Source organism: Oreochromis niloticus, linkage group LG16, assembly GCF_001858045.2.
Source record: "Oreochromis niloticus isolate F11D_XX linkage group LG16, O_niloticus_UMD_NMBU, whole genome shotgun sequence".
NCBI classification, from domain to species: domain Eukaryota; kingdom Metazoa; phylum Chordata; class Actinopteri; order Cichliformes; family Cichlidae; genus Oreochromis; species Oreochromis niloticus.
In genome coordinates this window covers 11,073,660-11,099,239 of record NC_031987.2, presented here as the reverse complement: position 1 = coordinate 11,099,239, position 25,580 = coordinate 11,073,660, and the positions used below count along the sequence as shown (strand labels likewise).

At 41.0% G+C, this 25,580-nt stretch overlaps 4 protein-coding genes across 4 annotated transcripts; 1 reads left to right on the top strand and 3 right to left on the bottom strand.

Moving 5' to 3' along the window:
• Positions 1-2,680: 2,680 nt before the first annotated feature.
• LOC100694773 (frizzled-7-A) lies at positions 2,681-7,350 on the top strand. Its single transcript, XM_005451987.4, has one exon. It carries the CDS (start codon positions 3,350-3,352, stop codon positions 5,057-5,059), a length of 1,710 nt encoding a protein of 569 aa, XP_005452044.1. The 5' UTR covers positions 2,681-3,349; the 3' UTR covers positions 5,060-7,350.
• Positions 7,351-15,426: 8,076 nt separating this feature from the next.
• LOC109197444 (olfactory receptor 10A6-like) lies at positions 15,427-16,856 on the bottom strand. The gene has a single exon (XM_019352441.2). The coding sequence runs from the start codon at positions 16,353-16,355 to the stop codon at positions 15,432-15,434; it is 924 nt and encodes a 307-aa protein (XP_019207986.1). The 5' UTR covers positions 16,356-16,856; the 3' UTR covers positions 15,427-15,431.
• Positions 16,857-19,827: 2,971 nt separating this feature from the next.
• On the bottom strand, positions 19,828-20,845 carry LOC109197445 (olfactory receptor 8-like). The gene has a single exon (XM_019352442.2). It carries the CDS (start codon positions 20,749-20,751, stop codon positions 19,828-19,830), a length of 924 nt encoding a protein of 307 aa, XP_019207987.1. The 5' UTR covers positions 20,752-20,845.
• A 1,765-nt stretch (positions 20,846-22,610) lies between these two features.
• LOC109197646 (olfactory receptor 10A6-like) lies at positions 22,611-23,742 on the bottom strand. Its single transcript, XM_019353221.1, has one exon. The coding sequence runs from the start codon at positions 23,740-23,742 to the stop codon at positions 22,819-22,821; it is 924 nt and encodes a 307-aa protein (XP_019208766.1). The 3' UTR covers positions 22,611-22,818.
• Positions 23,743-25,580: the final 1,838 nt, after the last annotated feature.

Genomic DNA, 25,580 nt, shown 5'->3' with positions numbered 1-25,580 from the left:
TATTCATTCACTCTAGTGTATAACATCACAGTATCTGTAACATTAATCAGATGCTGGAGTCTGGAGTCTTTAATTATTACATCATCCATCAGCTCTGCATTAGTGAAACTAGCCTTCCTGCTGGAAACACTGATTGGGCTGCCCTATTTAATAACCCTATTAGCCTATATATCTCACACTTTAATGTAATTGCTTATCTTAACATTATGTAAACCAGGGGTGCCCAATCCTAGTCCTCGAGAGCTACTTTCCTGCAGCTTTTAGATTCATCCTTGTTCCAACACACCTGAATCAAATGAATGTCTTATCATCAGGCCTTTGCCAAACTTGATGGCATGCTGAAGAGGTCATCAAACCATTTGATTCAGCTGTGTTGGAGTAGGGATGCATCTAAAAGCTGCAGGACAGTAGCTCTCGAGGACTAGGATTGGGCACCCCTGATGTAAACAATGAGTGACCCTCGCCAAATCATATTAATGTCTTTTTTTGAGTATCCTGGTAAATTTTGCAGTTTTGTTTTTTCCCTCCTCCTCTTGTACTCATCAATAAAACCTGCTTTTTCAGTAATCAGTGTATTGCCTGGTAAGATAACATTAGGGTCAGTGTGTATTGATTAGATCAGAAACAAAGGCAGCACATTATCAACAAGGTTTTAAACTGATTTTTATCAACAAAACCATAACATTCCTCAATCTGTCTGCCTTTTACAACTTTTTAAAGATGTTACTGAATCCACTTTGGGGTAGCATTGAGTAGGTTCTGCTGCTGAATTTTCTTCCTTTTTTGTTGTTTTTGTTTGAGCTGTCTTTCATTTGTAACTTGATCAAATATGCAGGTGGGAAAGACAGGCAGAAACATATGGTGGTGACATGCAGGGACGTATCACCAGCCGGATTTAATCCGTGGACAGTGGTGAAAATAAAAATATGGACACTCAAGAGTAAATAATTTTCTCACTTCCCGTTGTAAGGAATTTGTAATCCAGCCAAGTATATTCTGTCCCAGAGAGGTGGGCTACACCCTGATCATGGGCCTTTTAGGTAGACAGATAACGATTCAGGCAAAAATAAACTTGCCTTGGCATGCCAGTGGGCAGCTTTGATTGTTAAATGCAGAGTAACAGTTGTAGCACATGCATGCACAGAAGGCAACTGAAAATGCAAAACGTGAAAAATAGAAAGGGTTATAAAAGAACTTTAAAGAAGTAGATAAAACTGAGAATTGAGCACAAACTAAAAAAACACGTAAGACTGAACCTGGTCTCATCCACCTGGTTCAGTTTTCTTCGTCTTTGTTATGACAATAACTGTAGTGCTCTGGATGAACTGAGGATGACTGTTTGTGGAGATTACAACTGTCTAGCAAGCAATGAGCTGAGCCTTTGGGAAAGAACTTGGTTGTTAAATGTTTAAATGTGAAAAAGTAGCTCCTTCCCTTGAGAACTAAAACACTTTTTCAGTCTTTTTTGTAGTATTATGGTCAACTGTATCACATGAAGCACAAGGACGCTTGAGAACTTGGTGCTGAATCTCTTTGTGTGGTCAGTCAGAAATCTATACTGAGTTTTCTATTGAAGATTACAGCACAGAGCTCTAAACCTTTTCCTTTTGGTTCAACTTCTCTTCCTACTCTGTCTCCTTTTCCTTCTCCCCCTGCCCTCTTCGACCTTCTCTCTTCTTCCTGTCCCTTCCCCCACTGCAAGCCTACCCCCACCCTCTTTTATCCCACTCAGGGTAGAAAGACACCAAATGCAGCAAGGCCCCCAGGAACCGCCTGCACCTCCCACACTGCCTTTGAGCAGATCGATCATGCTGCCAATCCAAATTACTTTTGCTTTGGCTGTTGTTCCTCCATAGAATGCTGAATATCAGCTCAAGAGATGCATCTGAGTGCTTGCAATAAAACCCTTAAACAGCAACAGGTACTTTCTGTGGTTGTGTGGTTAAGACTCTGGGTTTTTTCGTGAAGTTTTTCTTTTTTTTTCATGGTTTGCTCACTGTGCTGCAGAGTGTTTACATGTCCTGCACACATTGAGTGGCTGTGTGTAGAGACTGTGTGGGGCGATGGGGAAAACTCAGCTTTAAAGCTGCACACTCAAAGACATAACTTTCTGTAGCGAACAGAGAAAACTGCATTAAAAGATGTGTTTGAGAAAATATGAAAAAGAAAAATCAAGAGCTCAACAGTTGTCATACACAAAAGTGTGCAACTGGACTTTATTTCTGTTTATTTTATTTAGATTTTTACTTATTGTATTATATCTAGATTTTCATTAATACAAATCATTTTTATTTTGTTTCACTTTTGTGCTCCTGCCTTTTTACTGCATTGAGCTAATGCATTTATTTTACTGTCCTGATTTAAATTCTTTAAGCTTTTTTATTGGTGTGCTTAAGGTTATGGCTGCTAAAACAAAGTGATTTCACAACTTTTTTTGGACAAATAAAAATATATATCTCATAATTTTTGTTCTGTTTTACAGCCCAGTAAACAAACAATAGGTGTGTGTGACTACAAAAAGAGAATATAAGGTATTTCTTATGTTTAGGATTAACCTACATGTTTTCTTTTTCAGAACTAAATCCAGACTTGGACCATTCATTTCAAGTGTTAAAAACACACAATTATTGGCGAAATGGTATGATACCCTAAACAGAAAAAAATGATTAATTGGGTATTATTTGTTAAAATCTCTGGTGTAATGTAATTACTGTAACATATTTTCCTGTGGTGGGGGTGCAACGGCCAATCAGAAACGAGTGCTGTAGGAAAACAAACGCGGTGATTGGCCGAGACACTGCGGCGGTTTCAAGGCGCCTCGCGCTCGGCCGGAGGGGAGGGGGTCCAGTGAATGGAATGGGCGCCTGGAAACCGGTGGAATCTGCACAGAGTGAGGAGCGCGAGCCTCCGGACTTCCAACCGCCCAGCATGTGAAGCGACTCGCTGCGCGAACTTAAGTCGACAAACAGTGGAAATACTAAGCATTTACGCCTTTATCCTGCATCGTTCAGCGCTAAAGTAAGTAGTTGTAAAAGTTAAGTAAGCTGGACTAAGGTGAAATTGCATTGTTTGGAGAAAACAGGACTTTTGAACGGACCGGGAGTCAGAGTGGACTGCTTGGAGTCACTTACAAAGACCATTAAGAAGTCATGACATGACGAGTGTTTCTCTTGGATTTATCTTCATTACACGCGGGAGAAAAGTCAATTACAATCATTTAAACTGAAATTACTTGGACTTCTAGTCAAGTATTTGGACATTTATTGAAAATTTCTTTCCATTTTCCACCATTTTTGAGTCGCCCTACTTGGATCAAAGTTTTTCCTTCCCTCCCCCCTCCTCCTCAACTATGGCGGCGGCCAGGTTCACCACTGGCTCCGTGTTTCTGCGGATCATGTGGCTGCTGTGCGGGCTCTCCTTTTTCTCACCCGCTTCTGCCCAGCATTACAACAGTGAGAGTGGAATATCCGTCCCGGAACACGGCTTCTGTCAGCCCATCTCCATCCCGCTCTGCACCGACATCGCCTACAACCAGACCATCATGCCGAACCTCCTGGGCCACACGAACCAGGAGGACGCCGGACTTGAGGTGCACCAGTTCTACCCTCTCGTTAAGGTCCAGTGCTCTGCGGATCTGAAGTTCTTCCTTTGCTCAATGTATGCTCCCGTGTGCACCGTGCTGGAGCAGGCCATCCCCCCGTGTCGGTCCCTGTGTGAGCGGGCACGGCAGGGATGTGAAGCCCTGATGAATAAATTCGGCTTCCAGTGGCCGGAGCGGCTGCGCTGCGAGGCTTTCCCCGTCCACGGAGCCGGGGAGATCTGCGTCGGCCAGAACACGTCGGAACCGGGTACCCCGGCCTCCTCTTCTTCTCCCTACGCACCGGACCCAATTACTCTCCCCCCCAAAATGGGAAGACCGAACCAGCACCCTTCACAACCAAACCAGTACCACCAGTTCTCCTGCCCGCTGCAGCTGGAAGTGCCCTCCTACCTGGGCTACAGATTCATGGGGGTCAAAGACTGCGGAGCCCCCTGCGAACCTACCAAACCAACCGGGATCATGTACTTCCGAGAGGATGAGGTAAAGTTCGGCCGGCTTTGGGTCGGGATCTGGTCCATCCTATGCTGTGTGAGCACCTTGTTTACGGTGCTCACCTATCTAGTGGACATGAGACGGTTCCGATACCCCGAGCGGCCCATCATCTTTCTGTCTGGCTGTTATTTTATGGTGGCGGTAGCCTACGCCGCCGGGTTTTTCCTAGAAGACCAAGTAGTCTGCGTGGATAAATTCAAGCCGGACGGCTACAGGACAGTGGCTCAGGGGACCAAAAAAGAGGGCTGCACAATCCTTTTCATGGTGTTATACTTTTTCGGCATGGCCAGCTCCATCTGGTGGGTGATTTTGTCTCTGACTTGGTTCCTTTCTGCCGGGATGAAATGGGGCCACGAAGCGATTGAAGCCAACTCCCAGTACTTCCACCTAGCCGCGTGGGCTGTCCCGGCCATCAAAACCATCACCATCCTCGCCATGGGCCAGGTGGACGGGGACGTCCTTACGGGGGTGTGTTTCGTGGGGATCTTCAACGTGGACGCCCTCCGCGGTTTTGTCCTGGCCCCCCTTTTCGTCTACCTGTTCATCGGCACGTCCTTCCTCCTGGCCGGCTTCGTATCTCTATTCCGGATCCGCACCATCATGAAGCACGACGGCACCAAGACAGAGAAGTTGGAGAAGCTGATGGTGCGGATTGGCGTCTTCAGCGTCCTCTACACGGTACCGGCCACCATCGTGATCGCCTGTTACTTCTACGAGCAAGCCTTCAGGGAGCACTGGGAGCGCACCTGGCACATGCAGACCTGCAAGCGCTTCGCTGTGCCCTGCCCGGTGCACAACTTCGCCCCCATGACCCCGGACTTCACCGTGTTCATGATCAAATACCTGATGACCATGATAGTCGGGATCACCTCCGGTTTCTGGGTCTGGTCCGGGAAAACGCTTCAGTCGTGGCGGCGGTTCTACAAGCGGCTCAGTAACGGCAGCCACGGAGAGACGACGGTGTGAAGTTTGGAGCTCCCGTTACCTGAGAATGAGGTCGAATAGCTTTCATTTTTACCACACTTATGGATGTATTTTTGATCATTTTTTTTCTGTTACAAGGTTGTGGCGCAAATCCAGGCCTTTGAACACAACCAAAACTTTAACAGATGCCACAAAAGCTGGCTTAAATTTCATTATTCTTCTCTCTTTTTTCTGCCCACAATCTTTGCTTTTGCATTTTAAAAAAAAGTTGGATTTTAGCCTAAATAATCATAATGATTACTGGACTGTAATGCCAGACTTGTTATGAAACTCCCCGCATATTATCCATTATATCCTTGTATTACTATTTGAATGTACTTCCTCTCAGCTCTTTTAAGAAATTGTCACAAAAAAGACTGCAAACTGCAAGAAAAGGTCAAAGTTCAGATCCCTCCAACAGCCACACCCCCTCTGACTGTGAATTCAATACTTGGGGCGTTTTAAGTTACTCTGCTTTTAGCTAAAGACTGAAAAGCTTTAATACACATGTTAGATTTTGCAGAGTACAATCTCTTTGTTTTTGTTTTATACACCAGCTCTGCCATTATGTGCCAAGTGGCTGCCCACAAATCAAAACTTTTGCTTCCTTTTTTTTCTTAAATATTTTTTCCTGTATTGAATGTTCACTCCGAAGGTGAATGAAGTTTTTATGTATTTGTTTGCACATCTATCCTAAGTGTTAAAAAATATGATTTACACCACAGATTGACCTGGATCTAACACTTAGAGAGACCACACACACATACACCTCCACTCTCTGTAATTAAGACACACCAACTCATTGTTTGTCTCTGTGTGTGGTCTCCTATCTAAAAGACTTTTTTCTTTTTTTTGTTTGTTTGATCCTTTAAGACATCCAAAGCACCATTTCAACCCATCCAGATTTAATTCGAAAGGCTGCTCTGGGTTTTTGTTTCATCCTGGATTAAGATGACTGTACACGCTCATGCCGGTTTTCTTGTAATTTCACTTGAAGTGTTTAAAGGTTTCTCTTTTTCCCAAGTAGACTGAACATGTTGGAACTTTTGTTAAATTGTCATGATTTTAGTGTCTATGCTGCCTCACAAAACTCCTCAAACCACAGAGAAACTTGAGGTTTTTATCTGGAAGGTAGCAGAGAGTCAAAAGGTCAAAGCCAGGTGGGAGTTCAGCAGTGTTGAATCTAAGGGCAGTAAAACAAGTTAATATATATATATTTTAAATAACTTGCAGTCTTTTCATAAAATAGTAGGGAAACTTAATGCTGTTACTGTTGAAATAAAACATTTTCAGGACAGAGCATTTTGTAGTGTTGAAATGTAAACCCTTTTAGTAAGTGGTGCCAGTAGAACTCGGATCACACCGCACAGGTTTAATAAAAAAGAAAACGTTATTTCTGTGTGACATTAACACCAATTACCAGGTTTCACATCACATAAATGCTGATGCAGCTAAAACGAGAGACAGACACTGCAGTTCTCTGAATTGTATTTGCAAGATAGTGAAAGGATTACAGCTGCTGGCGCCTCTGTAATTGGTGACAATAACAATAAAGTTATCAGTGATTTGTTCTGCTTCGCAGGCTGCTATTCCTCGCAGAGCATTGGTCAAATGAGAAAATGACCTCTCAGACTTGAGTAATGAAATCAGTTGGAGTCATTGTGGGGAAGCAGAAAAACATGTTTTCACCCTGAGTCAGCCGTTAGGCAGCAGACGAGTGCCTGTAGCTTTTGTTTCTTTCCATGCAGTACATTTTCTCTGCATAGGTCACACACATGCATACACATAAGTAATGAACGGGAACGCTCCAGCAATGAGGGATGACTCGTATTACAGAGCTGGTATTGGTACTGTGTCCTGAATCCTTGTGTTGTTATAATAATAATAGTAAAACTGCATACTTTGTACCAGTCTTCATATTATATGTTAAAGCAGTGTGTATATAGGAAATGCCAATGTTCCCATGTGAATTTACCACATACCTCAAAGCCTGGGTACAATTTGTTTGTAGGACTGAGTTAGGAAACGTTTCCCTTCACTCATCACCTAACAATGCAGAGCAGGTCTGTGTTACCAGACCGACTGCACTGTTTGTGTTTTCAGAAGGAATAAGAGTGTTTTTATCACAACATATGCAAGGTACCAAGTAAACACAGACTGAGTTTTTTAAAAGCATAATGTATTTATGGGGGGTACTCATATTTTTGTCTTCTTTTTTTTTTTAACTTGTTTTTTAAAATGAGATAAGCCTGATGTACGTGTACAGTTTGAATAAAAAGCGATAAAGTTTGTAATCTGTTGACCTCTGTGATTTGTTCTTGCCACTCATCATATTTTTAATGAATCTGTCTTATTGGCAGTGCTTCAAGCATTAAATCCAGAGATATGGCAGGTGATCCAAACTTGCACCTCAGCTCGAGTCATTGCTGACTTTTCATTCTCACGCCAGTATGTCACAAAAATCACAGGCCAAATCTGTATTACCATGCAACCTTGTTTTTCCTGCATAAAAACAAACTGAAGCTGAATCAGTTTGTTAAAGAAGGCCCCAAAATAAAAGGAAAATGCACAGATGTCTGTAAAGTGTGGTTAAAAAAAAGACTCAGTCTTTAATTATTTGTGGAACAGTCATGCTTCTGTGTGTATTCAACCATCAAAATCCTGCATACTTGTCCAAAACTACAAACCGTGTCTATAGTATTAACCTTCAAGTGACTGAGTCATGTTTTCATGACATCTGCTTTATGTGCCTCTGCTTTGGAGATAAAATTTGTTATTTCTTATGAATTCTGATGTGATGAATCCAAATTGGACTGTTAAAGAAGCTGATTAGCAACTTCTTCCAATATATTTGAAAATTTTTTTTTTTACATGTTACACCTATGTAAACATATTAGATACATTTTAATCACGCATTGTGAGCTTAAATTTTGCTATTTATTTAATGGTTTTTAATGATAGTTCACTTTTTGTCATCATGTAACAATTTAAGAATCAGAAAAATAGTCTATAAAGAGGTCTTTCATTTAGAAACAGATATCAGTATAGGTGGGACGTGGAGTTTTATCAGTTATTTATCAGAATTTTACCACAAATGTCTTAAGCCATCGTTCGTTTCTATTCATTTTTCTTCCAAGAAGCCAGACTTTTTTTTGTTGTCATTTTTTAAAGTGCATTTGGGTGGTTTTAGTTCTCCAGGTTTTGTGAAGTTTTTCTTTGGACATTGTCTGTGTTTTCACTCATTTTTCAGAGCAATGTGCTTTTAGTTTGTTTAGCCACTTAAAACTATGAATCACTCAAAAAAGACGCCTAACTCAAGGGACGAACCAGTGATGTGTTTACCCATAACAAGAAAACATTTAATTGTATTGTCAGACACTTTGTTACTAGGATCCTGTCATAAAAGCACATCATTTCTTTCCACCTCTTTAGTTGAATATACAAATATAATGCCAAAGCTGATTCAGCTACTGTTTTCTAAAGGCTCATTAAATAGTCTCTGTGAAAGGCTGATTGTCAAGAAGCCACTCTTTAGGAACAGAAGCAGGGAGAAAAGACTGAAATGTGGTACATTACACAAGAGCTGGACTGAAAATAAGCAGCAATAGTACTTATGGAGTGATGATTTGAACCCAAAATTTCAAATTTGGGTTTATCACTCCGTATGTGCAGAGGAGTTCAGTAAAGAGGGATGACAGTGAGTGTCTGCGGCCGTCTTAGACGGTGGAGGCTCTGTCACAGTTTGGGGCTGCATTTCAGCTTCAAAACTGATGGAACAAGAACATTTAAAGAGCGCAACTCCCCAGAAGGCAAGGACTATAGTAAAACTTTGATGTTTCATGATGTTTTTATTATAACATGCTGACTTCAGCCTGTTTTTATTACAGTATGATGATATAAGCTTGTTATGGCATCACTGTGATGTCACAGGGCTATCTCAATGCCCTTTTGTTTAATATACTACTCAATATGGTTTCTTTAAATCTTTTTACGAAGAACTTTGAGTGTCCTTCAAGAAGCCTGGAGAACTATTATTAAAGACTACTTAAAGAATTTACATGTAAGAATTCCTAAAAGAGTTCTGGCCACAACCAAACCTGTTTAAATATTTAACACTGTAGGGTACCAGGATCTTTGCATAGCACATTTCTTGTTGCTAAAAGAGTCAAAATGAATTTTATTCATTTCTGGTTTAAATGAAAAACTTGTGGTATTAGAACAGACCTAATAGCACATCAAAAAATAGAGCCAACTAACAATTTTGTCATTTTCACTTTCAGTGACTCAAACCTAGTGAAGTTTGTTTACATCAGAAGAATTCCTATCATGAATTTTTCATAGTTATTTAATTCTTCTACAATTTTTTATAGTTTTTTTTCTTTCAGGACTTGGCCACTGTATTGTAGTGTTTAACTCTGAACCATGGCTACCCCAAACTGGAGAAGCAGGATTTACTGCTGCATACTGTTGAGTTTGAATATATAATCTTAAATGCTAATACGCTGATTATATTGGAGGCCCAACTCTTAGTACAGTTTGTGCCGACAGGACTGACAGATGCTTTTGCAGGCCAAAGTGAAACTAAACAGAGTGTTTGATCGAAACGTAAAGTGTGTGTGACGTCGAGATGGAGTATATAGATATAACTAGGCTTCCTGTTTGTTCTTGAGACCTGAGGTTGTGTTTGTTGTGCTTGGGTCTCCATATTCCGGAATATGTAAAATTAAAGATCATTTTAAAGCAAAAGACCACTTTGAGCCCTGTGTCTTTTTCGCCGTAAAGAATCTAAAGAACCGGATTTAATAATACGCCTCAAGGCAGACACTTCCCCAAAATCATGATGTAAAATATATTCAATATCTCACATCTACAAACAGAAAGTTTATTTAATGTAAAATAAAAGTACAGGACTGCAATCTGTTACTTCAAAGCGATTCAAAGGTCTTTAAGTGAACAAACAAATGACATTTTATTCTGTCTTGTTATTATAATGAGAAAAGAACATATATAATCCGCGAGGTGTCTGTTAAAATCCCCAGAAATATTTTAATGTACTGAATGAAATGTTTGTTTAATAATTTTGGTGTTTATAAGTCAGCGGCCTTTGTTTCTGAAGCTTAGGAAAGATCTCAGGTTGGATTATTTGTTCAGTGTTTGTAAGTTATGGTGCTACTCTGGCTCTGGTTTTATGTTGCTGTAAGCCTTTTCGGGCTGGACGTATTGTTTATGCATGACACAATAATATACTTAAATCAGTCAATGTTCATAACATTTTATGACAACATATTTTACCAAATAAGGGCACGTAGTAGCTCTTACAGTCTTTGACCCTGGAAATCCGTCAAAGTCGGGCTTGAGTTTGGGTTGTTTTGTCAAACTGTGAGTCACGTGTATTGTTAAACAAATGCCAGCAGCACAAGCAGAAGGTTTTCACAGTTTACGTGGATATTTTTAAGTCATTTTTGATCACCTCAGCCACGATATGCCTTCACTAACTTAAATACTAAAGCACCATAATAAAGTTACCTATATGGGCATTAGTTTATGTAGATTAGGAAACATATACATGAGGAATCTGGTGAACTAGTGGGCAACAAAAGTTACAAAGATTAATGATAATTTGCACTTAAAAAATATCCTAAATACAGCCCTGAGGGAGAGTTGCTTTAATCATACAAGAGAAAGTTATTCTAATTGAGTGTGTTTACACTCAATTTTTGTTGAACTTCACTTGGTGCATGGCTTGTTTATGTTGATTCATTGCAACAGTCCAGACTCTCAAACAGAGCAACATAACTTTCTGGCCAAATATAAATATTCTTACATCCTGAATTTCTAAACAATCTGTATTAATTTGTGTTTACTCTTCATGCAAACAAACAGAAGGACACAATGGTTCATTCTCAGGCGAGACGGGGAGAGATATCTGCTGATATCAATAAGGTTGTAATGGGAATCACGTCTCCTAGTCATCTCGAAACCCTTTCAGGGACAGAAAGCATTATATTAGTCAGTGGTTCTCAAATGAGAAGGCTAGGTTTTGGGTCTTAGGGTTTATGGAAAGCATATATTATTATTACAAAATAGATAAAGCTGCATCAGGTCATTCATTCACTGCATCACGAGTCTTAGCCCAGGAGTGTCATCTACTGGGAAAAGCTGGCTAATGCTAACATAATGACATGCAGACTAAATAAACACTGGGAATTCAAGTAGCAACACTGAGAGAAACATGCCCTTCATATAAAAAAATGCATCTAAACTGGATGCAGCAGAACTTTTTGCTTGTTTATAGCTAAAACGTATATTGTTATTTATTAGACAAATAGCAAACTAAATTGATAATTGATACTCGAGCTTGATACCTGATACTTGAGCCAGCATACTGGACTGCCTACTGGAGTCAGAAATTAATTAAACATAAACAAAAGCAAATTTTTTGGAACTATTTTTACTCTTTATATTGCTGCCGTAACACAAAACTTCCCTTGTGTGATCAAATGGCAAATGGTGATTTGGGTATTTGTATCCCAGCTACCACAGAATTAAAAAAAAGAACAAAAAAACAACTGAAAGTCAGTTCCTTGAGAAGACTTTCTTTGGGAGATGTGAATTGTGCTATGTTGTTGAGGAGGTAGCTTGTTTCAGTTGGTTCCTTTTGCCATTATTTTTAAATAAATCTAAAAATTCCTGAAAGGGGCCTTTAGTGCATCGATCTTACTTTCAGAACATTATCAAACATAAACAGGTAATATGTGGTGCCATTAAGCAGGACTTTAAAAATCCAGACTTGTAATAATATATATTAAAAATGCCACAAGAACAAACACTGTCCTGAGCGATGCAGTGATTTACTCCCTATTTCAGCAATCCTTAAACTGCCCAGCAGCCAGCTCAGCTTTTTATTACATTCACTTATCATGTAGACACTTAGGCCTGACAGTGAAAATACTTTTCTTGCATGGGCATAACTTTACAAACACTAACAAAGATGTACAGGCAACACTGTGATGCCATTAAGCAGAAAATGAATGGTCCAGTCTTGTATATTAAAAATGCCACAGTACTGCAAATGTTGTGAGTACGGTTTGATTTATCTCCTGTAGGAGCTGTTCTCAAACTATCCAGCAGGCAGTTCAGAGGAACTACCTCGAGCCCAGTACTCAGGTTTCCAATGCCAGGTGTAGTACTGACCTCTGGTGGCCACAGCTGCTGAATGCATCTATGAGTAGTCAGTGGAATTATACATGCAGTTTATTGATATGTTTTATTTTAAAGGTACAGTCAGTAATTTTTGAATTTATTTCATAGAAAAAGGATACTGCAATCATAAATATAGATACAGTAATGTGTAAGTACACCTTCCAGCAAAAAAAATGCATTCTCAAAACTTATAATTCTTAAAAATACATAGGAATGAGTTTGTGGTTTGTGGAGGCGGTCATGACCCCCTATCCCAGTATTTGAATGCAGTTGGCGGGAACGATATCTCCATTGGTGGTTTTGTTTGTTTGTAGCGGTATAAACAATGAAAGGTGGTGGAGTGGCCAGTTGGTCATGATCGACACTGGACTGGACTTATTACAATACATCCGAGGTGAAAAGGAACGCGATTTGTCCCGTACTTCAGTTAGAATGAAAAAATAAAAGACACAAAGCTGGAGTTATTATGTGTCTTTACGCTGTCAGCTGCCTCTTCTTCTCTCATTCTCTCCCCCTCCCTCTCCTGTTGCTACTTCAATCATGAAACTGATCAATGATCAGCTGATCGGCTTTTCTGTTGCAAGTCTCTTGTTTGTTTGTCGCCCACTTTGCGCCAGAAAGAGGAAACCAACGGATGTCGCAATAAACAACAGCAGCACGTTTAAGCTTCATAAGATGTAGTTAGAACTGATTTAATATTACTTTTTAGTATCAGCTGATGTTTGCTGGAGCCACAGCCGTAAAAGCTGCTGGTCATGATATCGATGAAAGCAGGACATGTCCTTATTGAATCATCAGAGCTGAACAGGTGACGGAGAAACAGGTTTACCTTTTAGGTGACATGAATGAGTTGAAGAGAAGTTATGAACTGTTTCTGAGAGATAAATAACACCAGGATCCTTTTCTAAGTAGCTGACAGCTGGTAACTGTGCAGGGGCGGGTCTAGGAAAGTTTTGCCAGGGGGGCCAGGTAGGGCATTAACAGGGAAAGGGAGGCACAAAGAAATACTTTACTTTCTTATTCTCATTTAAAATGTCTCGCTTTTAATAAATAATTACCCGAACCTTTAAACCTAAGGGGTCATCTGATGTAAAATCTATAGAAATCATACATATAAACCAAAAAGACAGCATTCATCACTGTCACAACAGCGTTTGTTTTCATTCAAAGGCTTTATGGCTTTTCGTATAATACCTGGTGGGCCGGTCTCCAGTCAAAATGCCTGGGCCATTTTTTTGTCCCAGTCCAGCCCTGCCAGTGACATATGTAGCATGCCAAAGTTGGAGGAGAAGTTGTATGCATTATTTAAATTGGTGCCTGCACCTTCAGACTCAAGATATGAACGATCATATCTCTGTTTTATCATCAGCAAAGTGGTCATCGTCAACAGAGAAATGAAAGAGACTGGCATTTGGCATCTTAATAACACACTGTCTTCTTCCTTCTCACCTCAGGCCTCACCTCCTGAACTTAAATCAGGGCTCTGACACATGAAAACATGCAAAAACATGTTGATTTATCGTCAGCTGATCACACATGTGACCCTCAGGTCTCTGGACAGCTGACAAGAGCTGGCTAAACAGCTGGTCATAAACTAACATTGTCACAGCTAATCTTGGCTTGAGTGTCCCAAAAAAATCACACTTTTCCTCTGATAAACAGTTCGATTACATTCATGGGCCTGCCTTTGGCCCATGCACCTGCAAGCAATCACTCACCTGTGGATTGTTATCCTGCTACGCCTGGCCTTTATTTAAGGCAGTGGCTCAGAGCTTCTCGTCGCAGGATCGTTGTACAACTCACATTAGTGTAGCCCCGGGTCTAACCTTCTCTCATGTTTTCCTGTGATTTCCTGGTTCTGATCTCATCGTCTGTTTATTGTGAATAGATTTCTTGGACCTATCCTTGTTTCTCTCCCCAGGATTCCTGAGCAGGAGTGTTTGGCAGAGTGGCGTGGCGTGTCAGAAGTGGAGCGTGTGCTGTGGCTGAAGTGGAGCGTGGTGTGTGGATCGACAGTCAAGAGTGATGTCCCTCTACCCCCCTTTCTGTGGATCCCTGGAACCCTTGACTCCCCCACATCTGTATATAACTCACTTGGTGTTTGTAAATAAACCTTCAATGCATTTTCTCCCTGAGTCCACACCTGAGTCAGTTCAGTCTGCCTTAACAAGTATAAACAGGAAAGAATAATTTAGGAGTCTTGTAAGTTTTATAATAACGACTCATGTTTTACAGATACCTTTACTTTAGACCCTAGTTTTAGCCTCAGACCTTTTTGACTGATGCCAACAAAAACTAATGCTACCCTTTGATTTAGGTTAAATAAGGAAAGACTGCTAGTTACCAGCATAGACTAGTTTTCTGGTTAACAGACTACAGTGATAAGGTTATTGAAAAGTAAATTTCACCTAAGCACATTTGCTATTATGTCCATGTTGTAGCACATAAAAATATTTAGTTAATACTTGCAGACATACATCCAACGCCTTTGTGTAACCGTGGCTTCACTCTAACCTTTGTTGCTGACCTGGTCATTTAAAGGATGCAACATATTTTTGTGTTGAGCTGATGTGGTTAAATCCCAAGTATATCACGATTCAAGTCTTATACAAGTCCAGTGTTGGTGTTTAGAGCTGTTATAACAATATATAAGTAGTATCCCCATAAGACATGTCTATATCAAGTTTTTAACCTTACAATAAGCAGAGATATTTTTATGTATTTCTTCAACATTCATAACCTTAGAGATTATTTTTAAAGAGGATCAAAAGCTATGGTGAAATGAAAAAAACCTGCAAAAGAAAAATGTTCCTTACCTTACTTGTCAAGAGTAACAGTATATAATAGAGGGTTAAGCTGTGAAATTAGTCTGGTGGTTTATTCTAAATAAATTCTCCATAAGAAAAAAATCACTGTATTCATACCCATGTGTTTAATACATTTGCGAGCATAACACACATCCCAGGAGCAAAGTGGAAAGTTTTTTATCCAAAAGCAGACAAACAAAAAAAAAAAAAAAACATGAAAGGCACCAAATGACACTGGCCTACTGTAAATAAAAATATATGACATGAACAGATTTTATTTTCATCATCTTTACAGACTATAAGATCATTGTGGCTTCTCTCCCACAGAGCAGAGATTCCCTAGAAAAGTCTCTTGGTGAACAAAGCTATTGTTTTTTCTTAAACAAAAGCTTTTTACATGATTGCCTTATCTTGGGCAAATTAAATCCATACAGAAATGGAGTCAGCATTGGTTGACAGATGAAAAGATATATAGATAAAATTATACGAACTGGTAGACGAGCAACTATAACGCTGGAATCGATACACTGAAAAATTGAGCCAACAAACAGGTTTGACACAGAGACGATCTGAGGGACGCAAGTAGTCACAGCTTTCTGCTTGTTTTCTGTGGATGTTTTTCGACAAACTGCCAAAATCTTAACATAAGACACTGAAATGAGAGTGAATGGTATGAAAAAGCTCACGAAGAGAAAGAATATATCAGATAAAAAGCTGTGGACTGAAACCAAACATGAAAGTCTAATTATTAGTCTGTGGTTACAATACACATTTTCAATAATACTTCCACAAAATTTCAAACTGAAGATAAATGAGAATGATAGTATTACACTAAGGAATGAATATATCCACACAAACAGAATCATGAAAAACACTCTCTCTGTGTTCATAATGACATTATAGCGTAATGGATGACAGATTGAGATATATCTGTCATAGGCCATGGCTGCTAAACTGCAAAACTCAGCAGGTCCACTTATGTACATACAAGACATGTGCAGAAAACACCACGGCAGGGTCACTTCATGGCTGTCTGAAAACATCTGTGAGAGCAAAAGAGGATACAGCGATGTGCTGACATTTATCTGGTTCACACATAAACTACAAAGCAGTAAATACATTGGCTCATGCAGCTGTATGTCCACACGTATGACCACAATAAGGACTGTGTTGGCCACACATATAGAGAGGTACCAGAACAATATTATTACAAAATACATGTATTTGAACTCCCCAACATTTCCATAAGCAGCCAGCACAAATGACACAATCTCACTGGAGTTTTCCATTTTCTACACAATATCCCACAGTGAAAAAGACAATTCAGTAATAATGTTATGAATGATCCTTTTCGATATGAAAAAGAGCATTTGACCAGATGAAAAAAAAACAAACTTTAAATACTGTTTTACAAATACATGTTACCTCATTATGACATATTCTTTCTCAGCCACCTGTTAATAAATGAGCAGATTAATCAAAGAACAAACAGCAAGCACTTTTATACAATATTAAAACTTTCATTAGTTGTTAATAAATTACACATAAAATTTTACTCAGCCGCTTTCCTCTCAGCTAAATGAGATGATCCGCAAATATTTATAGCTGCAGCATAAAGGAGGAGACATGAAGGGGAGCGGGGCTGAACTTGAGGGTTAGGGTAGAGATAGTGAAATTCTCTCATTTGACAAACATTTCTGACTGTTTTTGTTTATTTATGTATGCTTCCTTCAAAAATTATAACATTTCTTAACAGTTTCAGAACTGAATTTGAATTTATTGATAATCAATCTTGGAGTGGCAAAACTTTGAATTGTTAACAGAATAAATTTCAACCCTCTTTAGACACTGTAAAATGTAAATAAAAACAGAGTGCAATGATTTGCAGATCTCACAAACTCATATGTTGTTCACATTAGACCAGTCGTTTTCAAACTGTGGTACGCGTACCACTAGTGGTACTTGGCCTCTCTCTGGTGGTACGCAGGAAATCTCCAATTTTTATTTAAGATTAAATAATATACCATTGTGGAGGTATGCAAAGAGGACACGAGAGTTCTTGAGGCTCTTCTGGGAGCCGGAGTCAACCAGAAAACATGTCCCCGAGTGTGAGTCCTCTATAAAGAGTACCCTTTCCTTATTGGCAGCGGTCACCGCTGCTACGGAGCGCTGGTGGGCTCGTTTCCTTGCAAAGGCGGCACACCGCTGTCATGCTGATGTAAAAACACAGCCCTATTCAGTGGTTCCGCAGTGCCCTGGTGCTGCAATCCCAGCCACCATCAATGAGTTGGAGGCCCCCAGGAGAATCGGTGGTGGCGTGGGAGATGCCGTCGGTGATTCGGGAACTATCGCCTGAATGCTGAAGCTCCTGGTAGCCAGGATAATGCGATCCGCTTCTTCTGTAAGTGAGCGGTAATCTTTCGAGGCCAGCAGCGGGGAGTTGGCGAGGCCAGCTCACACCAGCAACTGTCTGGGGGAAGAGGAATCTGCTGTCATCTGTTCCTAGCAAGGACAGCATGCTCTCAATGAGCTCGCAAGCAGTACCATCACCCAGGCCCGAGAGATACAGGAGTTTCTTGGGCCTCTCTGCATCGGACAGGGAGTAGCACCACAGCAACTGTGCATTGAGTGCGGTGTATTTCCCTTGGGTGGGGGGATCCCGGAGGAGGGTCATCACACGGTGGGTGGACATCGGATCCAGCAAGGCCACCACATGATGGTATTTTGTGTCATCGTCTGAAACGCCACGAAGAGCAAACTGAGCTTCGACATGCACGAACCATGAAGGAGGGTCATGAAGCCAAAAATCCGGTAGCTCAACCGCCACAGCAAAGGTTTTAAAAACTGAGCTTTAAAATGAACAGTGATGATAAAAACCGAGAGGCCGACAGTGATCATTGACTTTTTTAGGGGCTTGTTCAGATCAAATAGAACAAAGTACAACGCATTTAAACATGTTAAAAACACAACAGCCTTAATAAATGCCAAGTAGTTTGGACCCGGAAGCAGGTTTCAACAGGTCATCATTTAAAGATTGGATATCTAACCTGCTGTGAATGTTTTAATGCAGTACAGTAAATAACATTCATATAAGAAATAAAATTGTCTGTGTAAACTGTATGTGGTGTTTAATAGGCCTATACTACTGTACTTTAATGTCGGTCATAAGGGTGGTACTTCAAGAGCCATATATTTTATGAGGTGGTACTCATTGCCAGAACCACTGTACTAAAGTATTGACAGGAAAGAATAATTTGGGACTCTAATTAGTTTTATAATAACAACTTCTCTTTAATAGATACCTTTACTTTCAATCCTCGTTTTAGCTTCAGACCTTTTTGACTGATGCTGAAAAATACTAATATTAGCCTCTGATTTAGGTTGCTAAAGGAAAGACTGCTAGTTAGCTGACCAGCATAGACTAATTTTCTGGTTAACAGACGACAGTGGTAAAGTTACTGAAAGGCCAATTTCACATAAGCACATGTTGTAGCACATAGAAATGTTTAGTTAATACTTGCAGACATACATCTTATGCCTCCGTGTAACTGTGGCTTCGCTTTTGTTGCTGACCAGGTCATTTTAACATCATTTTGACATATTTTTGTGTCACTGTTGAGCTGATGTGATTAGATCCCAAATCCACAAACCACGCCCGACACACAAGCGCTGTGTTCATGTTAGGGTTGTTATATGCCTTATGGGGATACTGTCAAGGTCCGACGGTCCTCACCGGTCGGCCTGCCTGTGATGTTGTGTTCTCGCTCCCTCTCCCCTCTCTCTGTGTTTGTTTACGTCCGTCGGGGGCGCGCTCCTGGGAGCGTCCCTGTGCTGAAGCCTTCGCACCTGCTGCTAATCATCCGCCATCTTAGCTGGACTATTTAACAGAGCAATCGACCTTCAGTCAGCGCTGGAGTATTAGCAAAGCTCGGTAGTGTAGCTGCTGATGTGTGAATTAAGCCTCTCCCTCAGGAACTGCCTCGTCATCGTTGTGCTCTGTTTGTTTGTCGCCAGGGACCGCGAGGAGAGGAGAGGAATTTTGAGGGCTAATCACCACCTGGGACGAGGGTAACCGGAGAACACGGGGTGTTTATTCTCTTCTCGGGCACGGACGAAAAGAAGAGGAGAAAACCACCCACTCACCTTTCATTGTACCTAGATCAGCTGTTCACTGTTTTCTCTACTTTGTAAATAAACCACACGGTTTACCTGCAAGGAGCTCCGCTGTCGAGTCCGCTCTTTCTCCGCCCCCTGACAGATACTGCTTATATATTATTATATCTATATCAAACTTTTAACTTTATAAAAATTTTCAACATTCGTAAACTTAGAGATTATTTGTAAAGAGGATCAAAAGCTATTGTGAAATGAAAACCTCCAAGCCCTGCAATGGAAAAATGCTTCTTACCTTACTTGTTAAGGGTAACAGTACGGCATAGAGGGTTAAACTGGGAAATTGGTCTAATGGTTTATTCTAAATAAATTAAAATGAGGAAATAATCATTGTATTAACACCCATGCATTTAATACAGTATTGTGTTTGCGAGCATAACACACAGTGCAGTAAAGTGTGGAAAGTGGGGTTTTTTTGTCAAAATGAAAAAACAAAACATGACATGCACCAAACGACACAGGCCTATTGTGAAAAAAAAATATGGCATCAACAGATTTTCTTGTCTTTATGTTTACAGACTATAACATGATTGTGGATAGTTTCACACAGAGCAGAGATTCCCCAGAAAAATCTCTTGGTGAACAAAGCTATTGTTTTTTCTTAAACAAAAGCTTTTTACATGATTGCCTTATCTTGGGCAAATTAAATCCATACAGAAATGGAGTCAGCATTGGTTGACAGATGAAAAGATATATAGATAAAATTATACGGACATGTACACGAGCAACTATAACACTGGAATCAATAGACTGAAAAACTGAGCCAACAAGCAGGTTTGACACAGAGACGATCTGAGGGACGCAAGTAGTCACAGCTTTCTGCTTGTTTTCTGTGGATGTTTTTCGACAAACTGCCAAAATCTTAACATAAGAGACTGAAATGAGAGTGAATGGTATGAAAAAGCTCAAAATTAGAAAGAATATATCAGATAAAAAGCTGTGGACTGAAACCAAACATGAAAGTCTAATTATTAGTCTGTGGTTACAATACACATTTTCAATAATACTTCCACAAAATTTCAAACTGAAGATAAATGAGAATGATAGTATTACACTAAGGAATGAATATATCCACACAAACAGAATCATGAAAAACACTCTCTCTGTGTTCATAATGACATTATAGCGTAATGGATGACAGATTGAGATATATCTGTCATAAGCCATGGCTGCTAAACTGCAAAACTCAGCAGGTCCACTTATGTACAAACAAGACATGTGCAGTAAACACCACGGCAGGGTCACTTCATGGCTGTCTGAAAACATCTGTGAGAGCAAAAGAGGATACAGCGATGTGCTGGCATTTATCTGGTTCACACATAAGTTACAAAGCAGTATATACATTGGCTCATGCAGCTGTATGTCCACACGTATGACCACAATAAGGACTGTGTTGGCCACACATATAGAGAGGTACCAGAACAATATTATTACAAAATACATGTATTTGAACTCCCCAACATTTCCATAAGCAGCCAGCACAAATGACACTACCTCACTGGAGTTTTCCATTTTCTACACAATATCCCACAGTGAAAAAGACAATTCAGTAATAATGTTATGAATGATCCTTTTCGATATGAAAAAGAGCATTTGACCAGATGAAAAAAAAAAAACTTTAAATACTGTTTTACAAATACATGTTACCTCATTATGACATATTCTTTCTCAGCCACCTGTTAATAAATGAGCAGATTAATCAAAGAACAAACAGCAAGCAATTTTATACAATATTAAAACTTAAACTTTCATTAGATGTTAATAAATTACACATAAAATTTTACTCAGCTGCTTTCCTCTCAGCTGAATGAGATGATCCGTATATATTTATAGCTGCAGCAAAAAGGAGGAGACATGAAGGGGAGTGGGGCTGAACTTGAGGGTTAGGGTAGAGATAGTGAAATTCTCTCATTTGACAAACATTTCTGACTGTTTTTGTTTATTTATGTATGCTTCCTTCAAAAATTATAACATTTCTTAACGGTTTCAGAACTGAATTAGAATTGATTGATAATCAAACTTGGAGTGGCAAAACTTTGAACACAGTGGAATTGTTGGCAGAATAAATTTCAACCCTCTTTAGACACTGTAAAATGTAAATAAAAACAGAGTGCAATGATTTGCAGATCTCACAAACTCATATGTTGTTCACATTAGACCAGTCATTCCCAAACTGTGGTACGCGTACCACTAGTGGTACTTGGCCTCTCTCTGGTGGTACGCAGGAAATCTCCAATTTTTTTTTTTAAGATTAAATAATATACCATTGTGGAGGTATGCAAAGACGACATAAGAGTTCCTGAGGCTCTTCTGGGAGCCGGAGTCAACCAGAAAACATGTCCCCGAGTGTGAGTCCTCTATAAAGAGTAGTCTTTCCTTATTGGCAGCGGTCACGGCCGCTACGGAGCGCTGGTGGGCTCGTTTCCCTGCAAAGGCGGCACAGCGCTGTCACGCTGATGGTAAAAACACAGCCCTTTTACGCGGTGCCGCTGTGCCGCAATCCCAGCCACCATCGATGAATTCGGGGCCCCCGGAAGAAACGGTAGGGGCGTGGGAGATGCCGTCGATGATCGGGAACTATCGCCTGGATGCCGAACCTCCTGGTAGCCAGGAGAATGCGATCCGCTTCTTCTGCAAGTGAGCGGTAATCCTTCGCGGCCAGCAGCGGGGAGTTGGCGAGGCCAGCTCGCACCGGCAACTGTTGGGGGAAGAGGAATCTGCCGTCATCCGTTCCTAGCAAGGACAGCGTGCTCTCAATGAGCTTGCGAGCACTACCACACCAGCATAGACTAATTTTCTGGTTAACAGACGACAGTGGTAAAGTTACTGAAAGGCCAATGTCACATAAGCACATTTACCATTATGTCCATGTTGTAGCACATAGAAATGTTTAGTTAATACTTGCAGACATACATCTTATGCCTTTGTGTAACTGTGGCTTCGCTTTTGTTGCTGACCAGGTCATTTTAACATCATTTTGACATATTTTTGTGTCACTGTTGAGCTGATGTGATTAGATCCCAAATCCACAAACCACGCCCGACACACAAGCGCAGTGTTCATGTTAAAGTTGTTATACTGCTTATATATTGTTATGTGTATATCAAGCTTTTAACCTTATAATTTTTTTTCAACATTCGTAAACTTAGAGATTATTTGTAAAGAGGATCAAAAGCTATTGTGAAATGAAAACCTTCAAGCCCTGCAATGGAAAAATGCTTCTTACCTTACTTGTCAAGGGTAACAGAACGGCATAGAGGGTTAAACTGGGAAATTGGTCTCATGCTTTATTCTAAATAAATTAAAATGAGGAGAAAATCATTGTGTTAACACCCATCCATTTAAGACAGTATTTTGTTTGCGACCATAACACACAGCCCAGTAAAGTGTGGAAAGTGAGTTTTTTTTCTAAATAAAAAAACAAAACATGACATGCACCAAATGACACAGTCCTGTTATAAATAAAAATATATGACATCAACAGATTTTCTGTTTTTTTATGTTTACAGACTATAACATGATTGTGGATAGTTTCCCACAGAGCAGAGATTCCCTAGAAAAGTCTCTTGGTGAACAAAGCTATTGTTTTTTCTTAAACAAAAGCTTTTTACATGATTGCCTTATCTTGGGCAAATTAAATCCATACAGAAATGGAGTCAGCATTGGTTGACAGATGAAAAGATATGTAGATAAAATTATACGGACATGTACACGAGCAACTATAACACTGGAATCAATAGACTGAAAAACTGAGCCAACAAACAGGTTTGACACAGAGACGATCTGAGGGGCACAAGTAGTCACAGCTTTCTGCTTGTTTTCTGTGGATGTTTTTCGACAAACTGCCAAAATCTTAACATAAGACACTGAAATGAGAGTGAATGGTATGAAAATGCTCACAATGAGAAAGAATATATCAGATAAAAAGCTGTGGACTGAAACCAAACATGAAAGTCTAATTATTAATCTGTGGTTACAATACACATTTTCAATAATACTTCCACAAAACTCCAAACTGAAGATAAATGAGAATGATAGTATTACACTAAGGAATGAATATATCCACACAAACAGAATCATGAAAAACACTCTCTCTGTGTTCATAATGACATTATAGCGTAATGGATGAGAGATTGAGATATATCTGTCATAGGCCATGGCTGCTAAACTGCAACCTTCAACAGATCCACTTGTGTACAAACAAGACATCTGAATAAAACACCACGGCAGGGTCACTTCATGGCTGTCTGAAAACATCTGTGAGAGCAAAAGAGGATACAGTGATGTGCTGACGTTTATCTCGTTCACACATAAGTTACAAAGCAGTAAATACATTGGCTCATGCAGCCTTCTGTCCACACGTATGACCAAAATAAGGACTGTGTTGGCCACACATATAGAGAGGTACCAGAACAATATTATTACAAAATACATGTATTTGAACTCCCCAACATTTCCATAAGCAGCCAGCACAAATGACACTACCTCACTGGAGTTTTCCATTTTCTACACAATATCCCACAGTGAAAAAGACAATTCAATAATAATGCTATGAATGATCCTTTTCGATATGAAAAAGAGCATTTGACCAGATTTAAAGAGAATTTTGTTCTTTAAATATTGTTTTACAAATACATGTTACCTCATTATGACATATTCTTTCTCAGCCACCTGTTAATAAATGAGGAGATTAATCAAAGAACAAAACAGCAAGCACTTTTATACAATATCCATCCATCCATCTTCATCCGCTTTATCCGAGGCCGGGTCGCGGGGGCAGCAGCCTAAGCAGAGAAGCCCAGACCTCCCTCTCCCCAGCCACCTCCTCCAGCTTATCCGGGGGAACACCAAGGCGTTCCCAGGCCAGCCGAGAGATATAATCTCTCCAGCGTGTCCTGGGTCTGCCCCGGGGCCTCCTCCCGGTGGGACATGCCCGGAACACCTCACCCAGGAGGCGCCCAGGAGGCATCCTTGTCCGATGCCCGAACCACCTCAACTGGCTCCTTTCGATGTGGAGGAGCAGCGGCTCTACTCTGAGCCCCTCCCGGATGGCCGAACTTCTCACCCTATCTCTAAGGGAGAGGCCAGCCACCCTTCGGAGGAAGCTCATTTCTGCCTCTTGTATCCGCGATCTCGTTCTTTCGGTCACTACCCACAGCTCGTGGCCATTGGTGAGGGTAGGGACGTAGATCGACCGGTAAATTGAGAGCTTCGCTTTTACACTCAACTCCCTCTTCACCACGACGGACCGGTGCAGCGTCCGCATCACTGCAGCCGCAGCACCAATCCGTCTGTCGATCTCCGGCTCCCTTCTTCCATCACTCGCAAACAAGACCCTGAGATACTTGAACTCCTCCACTTGGGGCAGGAACTCATCCCCGACCCGGAGTGGGCACTCCACCCTTTTCCGGCTGAGAACCATGGCCTCAGATTTGGAGGTGCTGATCCTCATTCCCGCTGCTTCACACTCGGCTGCGAACCGTTCCAGTGCGAGCTGGAGGCCTTCACCTGATGAAGCCAACAGAACCACATCATCCGCAAAAAGCAGAGATGAGATTCTGAGGCCACCGAAGCGAAAGCCCTCCGCCACTTGGCTGCACCTAGAAATCCTGTCCATAAAAATTATGAACAGAACCGGTGACAAAGGGCAGCCCTGGCGGAGCCCATCACCCACCGGGAACGAGTCCGACTTATTGCCGGCAATGCGAACCAAACTCTTACAACGGTTGTATAGGGATCGAATGGCCCGTAGCAATGGGCCAGACACCCCATACTCCCGCAACACCTCCCACAGGACACCCCGAGGGACACGGTCGAATGCCTTCTCCAAGTCCACAAAACACATGTAGACTGGTTGGGCAAACTCCCATGCACCCTCGAGTATCCTCGAGAGGATAAAGAGCTGGTCCAGTGTTCCGCGACCAGGACGAAAACCGCATTGTTTCTCCTGTATCCGAGGTTCGACTAGCGGACGAACTCTCCTTTCCAGCACCCTGGCATAGACTTTCCCAGGGAGGCTGAGGAGTGTGATCCCCCTGTAGTTGGAACACACCCTCCGGTCTCCCATCTTAAAGATGGGGACCACCACCCCGGTCTGCCAGTCCAGGGGTACTGCCCCTGATCTCCACGCAACATTGTAGAGGCGTGTCAACCAGGACAGCCCTACAACGTCCAGAGCCTTCAGGAACTCGGGGCGGACCTCATCAACACCAGGGGCTCTGCCACCAAGGAGTTGTTTAACTGCCTCAGTGACCTCGCCCCCGGAAATTGGCGGGTCATTCCCCTCATCCCCAGACTCTGCTTCCTCCTCGGAAGACGTGTCAGTGGGATTAAGGAGGTCC